The 8,670-nt window shown below is 43.6% G+C and overlaps 1 protein-coding gene across 4 annotated transcripts in view; it reads right to left on the bottom strand.

Moving 5' to 3' along the window:
* Window positions 1-2,532: 2,532 nt before the first annotated feature.
* Window positions 2,533-8,670, bottom strand: part of ENPP6 (ectonucleotide pyrophosphatase/phosphodiesterase 6) — a 337,158-nt gene continuing 331,020 nt past the window's right edge. For all 4 annotated transcript variants that reach the window (XM_064273537.1, XM_064273538.1, XM_064273539.1 and 1 more), the window contains one exon: window positions 2,533-7,800. In XM_064273537.1, coding sequence (XP_064129607.1) covers window positions 7,518-7,800 — 283 coding nt within the window. In that variant the 3' untranslated portion in view covers window positions 2,533-7,517. The remainder of the gene's footprint in view (window positions 7,801-8,670) is intronic.

Here is an 8,670-nt window from a genome sequence, read left to right as displayed (position 1 = left end):
CAAGAGGCACTGTGTGTGAAATTCGTTTCATAATACCAGGCACAGGTAGGTCTTAGCTTAGGGTTCCAGATGCAGACGGGAGTGAAATTCTGGAATGTTCAGTCCTCCGTAAGCCATCTACTGCTTCAGGCAGATTCCCAGAGATCTTCCAGGGGAATACTGGCAGTTACTAATTGGGCCTTGGCCTCAAGTCCCTCTTATTTTGTTGACATGGGCCAGACTATAAGGAGCTTACAGGCAGAATGGCTTCCGTGTGTCCTTTTTCCTGTGCCACACCTGGCCCTCTGCTCCTTGTCACCAACTGTGGGAGTAGAGGGGGTGGAAGTTCTGGGATAGGGTGGAATTTCAGCTCCCTGCTCATGCCTGCTGACACCACTCAGAGGCCAGACTTTCCTACCAGCAGAATGCCAGGGGAGAGAGGAGAGATGTAAACAAGGAATCCTAGGAAGGGGGCTCTTTAAGCACCTCATTCCTCCCTCCCAGAGCTGTTCTCCATTTCCCCTTCCAGCCATTCCCCATTTCCCTTTCTTTTCGACTCTCAGTATCAGAGACCAATTGGACTCTGAAGGCACTGGGAAGATGGTACTGGGACTCTTCATTCTCCTCCACATGCCATATTTTGGGTGTTCAGGGCTTGTGTTAGAGTCTTGTTGAAAGTTGAATTAAACCTGGTGAAGACAGAGCTAATTTACCTCTTCTTCTTTTTCCCATCTGCTCCACTTCCTTTGTACATGGCTAAAGAAAGGGCTGGCTGAATTGCTGAAGAAGAAATGCCCACCTTCTGGATTCTGTGTCACTGGGCCAAACCTAGCTACTTTCTACAGAACGTTTCCGGCATCTGGCTTTCCAATCCGTCATTACTACGGGAAATTAGGTTGCCAAAGTCCAGTGATCTTTTCACTATTTTATCTAACCTCTTCACTTCACTCATTTATTAATTATTCATTCATTTGTTCAACAGTTACCAACTATGTTATGGCAGACATAGTTGAGTGCCAGGGAAGACCCCAAGACGAGAAGGTACATTGCCAACCTTCTGCTTAGCCTGCAGCCTCATCAGAGACAACCTGAGAACAATTGTTACAATACAATGTGACATGTTTTGTAACCAAAGAAGGACTAAAAGGGTAAAAGACCACAAAGGCTTTACAGAGGATCCAGAATAAGTAGGGGAAATAAAAGTTTGGTAGATGGGAAGGGGCATCACTTACATGAGGGGATGCAAGAGAGCTGAGAACAGCATGTCCTGGGTGTGCAGCTGAGAAATGAGATCTAGAGCAGTGAGAGATGTTGGGGGAATCAAATGGTAGAGCTAGATTGGAGGCAGAGTTTGGAATTTAATTCTGTAGGAGTAAGGGAGGCAAGGGTGTAAGCAGGTAAGTGGTATGATCATCTTCACTTTTTTTTTTTAGTCTTGTGTCGTCTTTGATTTTGCTGAGAGATATTATATAGGCAAGGTAGAGAGCTGACTCAAGGGGGACACTAGATGGCCATGAGCAAGATCACAAGAGGGGCAGTGGAAGAGCGTACCATCAGGAGGACAAGTAGTTGATCTTCCTGCATCGGGTCCTCTGCTTTAGAGCTGATGACTTCTTTCATTGTATTACTCCTATTTTTCTCTAAGATTATCTCCATGCATTGCCTGTAGCCAAACAGAATGTTTTGTCCCATAGATATAAGAATTCAACTCTGCTCAGAAATCAAAGAAATGAAATAATGACTACGTTGTAAGTTCTGTGAGGAAAATAACCATATTTTCCTCTTCTCTGTATCCCCAGCACTTAGCACAGTGCCTGGTATGAAGAAAGAGCTCAAGAAATCTTCCATGAGCTGGACTGACTCCAGAAGCCACTGGAAGGGTATTGTGTGTACTGTTCTTCTGTCTCTACCAGTCTGAGTCTTCTCTGGAAGCATTCCATTCTGCACAGGCAGGTTGTCCCAAGGACAGCTCCAGAACCTCTAATTATATTACATAGTCAGAGTGCTATTTTCGAAATCTAGATTAATCCATTCTTCAAACATTTGTGGGTCAGCTGTGTGCCAGCATTGTTCCAGAGTCTGGATAAACAGAGGTGAATAAATCAGACCAGGGCTGTGTCCTAATCAAATAAAATTGTTTGTATTTTAAACTTGTTAAGAGTATGACACACTCCTCCAGCAAATACATGACTAAAAAATATTTTAAGAGAAGAAAACGAATCATTCTGCTGCCAAGAGTAAAACCATGATGTATGATTTAGAAAAGATACATCAAGTTTGGTAAACATACTTAAAAAACCCATTGCCATCGAGTCAACATACTTAGTATGTTTAAAATCTAATCTTTCCTTCCCTCCTTCCTTCCTTCCCTCCTTCCTTCCTTCCTTCCTTCCTTCCTTCCTTCCTTCCTTCCTTCCTTCCTTCCTTCCTCCCTCCCTCCCTCCCTCCCTCCCTCCCTCCCTCCCTCCCTCCCTCCCTTCCTTCCTTCTTTCCTTAAGTCTAATTTATAAGTGTAGGATGGAATATATTTAGTCCGTGAAATGAGGTATAACTATATTGCACTGGGATGATAAGGAAAGATAGCAAGCCAAAAGTGGAAAATTCATTTAATTTGAGGAACTACAGACAGAAAGAACTTCTGAGGTTTAAGCAAGTCTCCTTAATGACATTTATTTTTCCTTTTATTCAACACGTATTTCTGGGATATTTATTAAATGTTTTAGGCACTGTACTAGGTGTTATTTCATATTTCAAAGCAACATGTATTTCCCATAGCACATACCTGAGACCAGGTTTCAAAGGTTGTTTTATAATCAGTCTCCCAAGGCCACCATCACTCTTTCACAGTAGCTCACTTTGGTCTATCACAAATTGTTTGAAAAGATTAAATACACAATCACATTTGGAAATCTCTTGATATTTACAGAAATGAAAATACTGCCTTAGAAAGTTCATAAAATAGCTGCATCTCTTGAACAACCTTGGGGTTTGTCTGACAGCACCATTGAGAATAATAGATCCAAAAGTAGTGGGTGTAGAGAAGCCAAGTTTGTCTTTGTGGTTCCTCCCTCTCCACTGGGGCTAACAGAGCTACTTTAGTTTAAGAAGGGGGGGAAGCTTGACCCAACTGGGGTCAGCAGCTGATGTCAGCCTAATGGCTCCTGGAAAAACTGACCAATTATGAAATTGCTCTCAGGAGACTCAGGTCTGCCAGGATCAAATCGGAACTCATCTCTCCCTGGAGCAACCACAAGCCTCAGATCAGTGTAACAGAATTATTGTCTGAGGCCCCAACCCAGGTCCTCTGAATCATCTGTGGGGCCAGATTATTCTTAAAACACCAGAAAATTTGCAAACTGCTGCCATGACTGAACTCAGATCTGATTTGGATGCCTAAGATCCCTGGAAAAGAACAGATTGCTGGGACTTTATAATTCAGGACTCTTCCAGGCCAGAAGGAATTCCCTGGGTTTGTTCTAGTTCTAGTTCAAGGCTTCTTGGGTGGCACGAATGATTAAGCACTTCACTGCTAACTGAAAGGCTGGCAGTTTGAGTCTGCCAGGAGATGCTTTGGGAGAAAGCCCTAGTGATCAAGTCAGCCACTGAAAACCCTGTGGAGCACAGTTCTGCTCTGATACACATGGGGTTGCAATGAGTCGACGCTGACTCAAGGGCAACTAGGTACTGGTTCTAGTTTATGCTTTCAGAATTGAATTGGATTCTGGAGATTAGGCGTATGGGCAGGGAAATTAGCTACTCATCTTTAATATAAGGGTAATTCCTTTTATTTTCCCGAAGTGTTTGCAGCTCAATCCAATTATCTTCCTACTGAAATTTTCAATGAAGAGGTAGAATAATCCAGAAGAAAAGGTGTTTGCACATATTCCCAGAAGATTTCACTCCTATGGAACAAATACATTTAGAGAAAGTGAAATTTTCCCTTGGAAAATAATGTAACTTTGAAAAAATAATCAAAGGAAAAAAAATTTGCCAGATAATTTAGCCATTAAAATGTATGCATTATTTTAGGCAAAAAAAGTTTTTTTTCAGTGTCCAAAATATTTACCAGCATTCATGATACATTTGCATCTTGTTCCCATTCATTTATTCAGCAATTATTTATTGAGTTACTATACTTTGTCAAACAGATATCTGAACTTTTATTATGTAGGTAGAATTTTAAGGCTGATTGAGGGAGAAGAATGGAAGAACAGAGCAGGAAGGACAAATGCAAGAAGCTGTGTGTGTTGAGACCCCTCTTAATTTTGCTGAACCACTTTTAATTTAATCACTTGGTTGTCTTTGTAGGGATCCTTCCTTCACATGGGAGGAGGAAAATGGGCCCTATTGAATGCACTAGAACACTGTCCTTTAGGGAGAGAGAAAGCTTTGAACAATAAATGCCTGTTGCAACAACCACTGCTCGATGCTCTGGAAGTACTAATTTCCTTCAGCCAGATAACAAAGGCTGATTTGCTTTCTTTCCAATTGATTCAATGGTTTGCTGGAGCTTAAAAAATGCACTGCATAAATCCTCGGTACTGTTACAAGCATCTTTGTGAAGACAAGTTTTGATTTTTTTAAGCAGTGATCCTTTGCCCTTGTGATTCTTAGCCCTCGTGAATTAGGGTGAGGGTTGATATTCGTTTTTCAAGGTAAACACCTTATAAGGGCTCCATCTTCCTGAGGTGACCTCATGTGTTGTCTTCTGACAAAAGTCCCACTGGCAGATACGCTTTATTTAGTACAAACTCATTTTCCATGCACTAAGACAGGAACATGGTCCATGTACACATGACTCCTAACATTTAAAGTGCAGTTGTCTCTGTTTCACAACAAGATCTCCTGCAGCAAACTTAGATGACTAAATGAAAATATTTTAACTCAGACTCAGCGGCATTTCTCACTGGTTTCTAAAGAACTAGATCTCTGAGGCGACACATTGACCAAGCTGATTTCCTAATCAAAACGACTAGCTTGTCAGTGACTGGGCTTTGGCCTCACTGTGCCCTCTTCTCTCCATCCCTTCCCCCATCTTCTTTGGAATTCTGGATCACTCAGGGACTTGCTTTGATGAAGTATTGTTTCAGGATTACTGGTGTATGAAATTTATGCTTAATGCACCATCATTCCAAGCAATGAACAGAGATTTCTGGTAATATGGCCATACTCTCATCAGTATGACATCCCTTTCCCAGCATGTAATGATATGTCAGATATCACTCTAGTCTGAGGACACACATGGTTCAGTAGAAGAATTCTTGTGCAGAGACCTAGGTTCAATTCCTAGCCAATGTACCTCATGCACAGCCACTGCCCATCTGTCAGCAGAGGCTTGTGTGTTGCTATGATGCTGAATAGGTATCAACTGAGCTTCCAGACTAAGACATACTAGGAAGAAAGGCCTGACTACCTACTGCTGAAAATTGGCCAACGAAAACCCTATAGAACAGAGCAATCCAATTCACAAGCGATCATGGGGATGGCTCAGGACTGGGCAGCATTTTGTTCCATTGTGCATAGGGTCGCCGTGAGTCCGGGCTGCCTCCACAGAAGCGAAGAAAACAGCAGCTATAGTCTATACTCTGAATCTGGCTCCGAAGGGCGGCAATCTCCGAGGAAGCCTCCATACAGGGGCAGGCAATACCTCAATTTTTCAGTAACATTCAAGCCAATTATGTGCAAGGCTTCATGCCATGATACCCTGATCATTCTCACAGAAGCTCATATCTATCAAAAACTTAAAGCTTTTCTGCTCCTCAAGGCAAGGGAGAAATTTTTGCCCTCTCAGACTTCAGGGAAACTCATGTCTCCTCACAGGATCTCCAAGGAGCAGCTAGTGGATTTGAGCTGCCTACCTTTTGGTAGCCAGAGCTCTTAACCACTGTACCACCAGGCCTCCATCTTGTTCTAGGAGTTCTCAAATCCTTTGTGAGCTTGGTTGATTGGTGATCCAAGCTGAGAGACGCCCTTTCTGGGTCTTAGTATAAGATTAAAAACCTTCACAAGCTGTGTAGGAAACAGGGAGCAGCAATTCCTCTCTGTAGACCTCCTCTTTTCTGGGATGGAAGGCACCCACAGGATTGTGGCCACAGACCTGAAGATGGCTCCGGGGTAGTCAGGGCACAGAGGAGGGCTTGACCTGAGGGCTGCTTTGTGCAGGGCAGGCAGGGGCCCAGGATGACTATGTACTATCTGCTCAAAGTCTGTTTGCTACAGGGGCGAGCCCTTGCTCAGACAGCATTTCATTCTGGGTAACTGTATTAAAAGGGGAGCCCTGGTGGTGCAGTGGTTAAGAGTTCGCCTGCTAACCAAAAAGGACAGCAGTTTGAATCTACAAGCTGCTCCTTGGAAACCCTATGGGGGCAGCTCTACTCTGTTCTGTAGGGTTGCTATGAGTCGGAATAGACTTGATGGCAACTGGTTTTTTATATTAAAAAAGGAAGATGAAAATTAAATATAGTTGAACAAATGAAGAAAAGTTGAGATTTTTTTTACCTTAAAAAAGAACAAAGGAGGGGAGGGAGAGAGGGTGGGAGAGGGTTATTTACTGGTTAGTTAGTAGATAAGAACTACTTTAGGTGAAGGGAAGGACAATACTCAATGCATGGAAGGTCAGCTGAACTGGACTGGACCAAAAGCAAAGAAGTTTCCGGGATAAACTGAATGCCTCGAAGGTCAGCGGAGCAAGGGCGGGGGTTTGGGGACCATGGTTTAAGGGGACTTCTAAGTCAATTGGCAAAATAATTCTATTATGAAAACATTCTGCATCCCACTTTGAAATGTGGCGTCTGGGGTCTTAAATGCTAACAAGCGGCCATCTAAGATGCATCAATTGGTCTCAACCCACCTGGATCAAAGGAGAATGAAGAACAACAAGGTCACACAATAACTATGAGCCCAAGAGACAGAAAGGGCCACATGAACCAGAGACTTACATCATCCTGAGACCAGAAGAAGTAGATGGTGCCCAGCCACAACTGATGACTGCCCTGACAGGGAGCACAACAGAGAACCCCTGAGGGAGCAGGAGAATAGTGGGATGCAGACCCCAAATTCTCATAAAAAGACCATACTTAATGGTCTAACTGAGACTAGAGGAATCCTGGCAGTCATGGTCCCCAAACCTTCTGTTGGCCCAGGACAGGAACCATATCCCAAGATAACTCATCAGACATGGAAGGGACTGGACGATGGGTAGGAGAGAGATGCTGATGAAGAGTGAGCTACATGTATCAGGTGGACACTTGAGACTGTGTTGGCATCTCCTGTCTGGAGCGGGGATGGGAGGGTAGAGAGGGTTGGAAGCTGGCAAAATTGTCACGAAAGGACAGACTGGAAGGGCTGACTCATTCGGGGGAGAGAAAGTGGGAGTATGGAGTAAGGTGTATATAAACTTATATGTGACAGACTGACTTGATTTGTAAACGTTCACTTGAAGCTCAATAAAAATTAAAAAAAAAAAGGGATTTTAGGTACAGAATTACCCAGGAATAATGTTTACAATTTTCATGGCCTTGATTGTGTTAGTGAAACTATTATTCAAACAGAAAAAAAAAATTCCACTTTGGAGGCACAGTTGCTGACAGTGTCTTGCGACAAGCAATAAGGTTAGTTATGCAAACAGGAAGAGGAGAGTCAAGGCCACTGTCCAGCTGCTCAGCTGGACAGACGGTGCTGAGCTGTCCTGGTCCTTCAGCATGCACATCACGCGGGACCAGGACCCGTTGTTGGGCAGTGGGGTGATGCCTGTCACGTTGCACATGATGTTGTAGACATCCACTGATCTGATGGGAGCAGCTCTGAAGTTGGATTTGAAATCTGAAAGGAAAGGCAAACAGGTTGTCATGGGTACTCACTGGGCAGAGAGGGGCCAAATCACAAGATGCAGGATTATGGTTAGGTTTCCGAGAACTTTGGGATTGAAAGATCAGCTCCATCAACAGGTGTGGCCAAGTGATTGTGAATGTGGGAGAATATTGGAAGGCTATAGCAGTTGTGGCGCAGTGGTTAAGAGATCGGTGCTAATCAGAAGGTCAGCAGTTTGAATCCATCAGCTGCTCCTTGGAAACCTTATGGGGCAGTTCTACTCTGTCCTACCGGGTCACTACGAGTCAGAATTGACTCTGATGGCAACAGTTTGGTTTTGGTTTTTCTACTGGTCTTTTTTTTTTTTAGAACTCAGCAGCACCACAGAAGAAGGGCCGTTAAGATTATAGCCAAAAAAGCCCTATGCAGCACTTCTACTCTGTAGCACTTGGGGTCACCATGAGTTAGAATCATCCTGATAGCAATGGGTTTGGTTTTTTTGGAATGGTTTACCACGTGCAGTCACCACCTGTCTGTCTGGGGAGTCTTGCATGTTGCTATGAAGCTGAATAGGATGGACTAGGATTTCCTTCCAAAAACCAGCCAATAAAAACCCTGTGGATCACAATGATCTGATCAGCAACGGATCACAGGGATGGCACAGGACTGAGAAACATTTCTTTCCACTGTGATCAGGGGTCACCATGAGTCAGGGACTGACTACACATCAGTCAACAATAACAACAACGACAATATAGGTTTCTTTGGCTCTTAGAGATGAGTCCTTTAAAACAAAAACCAGCAAACAGACTCTCTTTGTGTTCCCTTTGTTACAACCCAACTCTCCTGGAGGAGCAGGGGGGCAGCTGAGCTGCTCCTTTT

Source organism: Loxodonta africana, chromosome 21 (genome assembly GCF_030014295.1).
Source record: "Loxodonta africana isolate mLoxAfr1 chromosome 21, mLoxAfr1.hap2, whole genome shotgun sequence".
Taxonomy (NCBI): Eukaryota; Metazoa; Chordata; class Mammalia; order Proboscidea; family Elephantidae; genus Loxodonta; species Loxodonta africana.
Note: the sequence above shows the minus strand (reverse complement) of the source record. Positions and strands in the feature narration are given on the sequence as shown.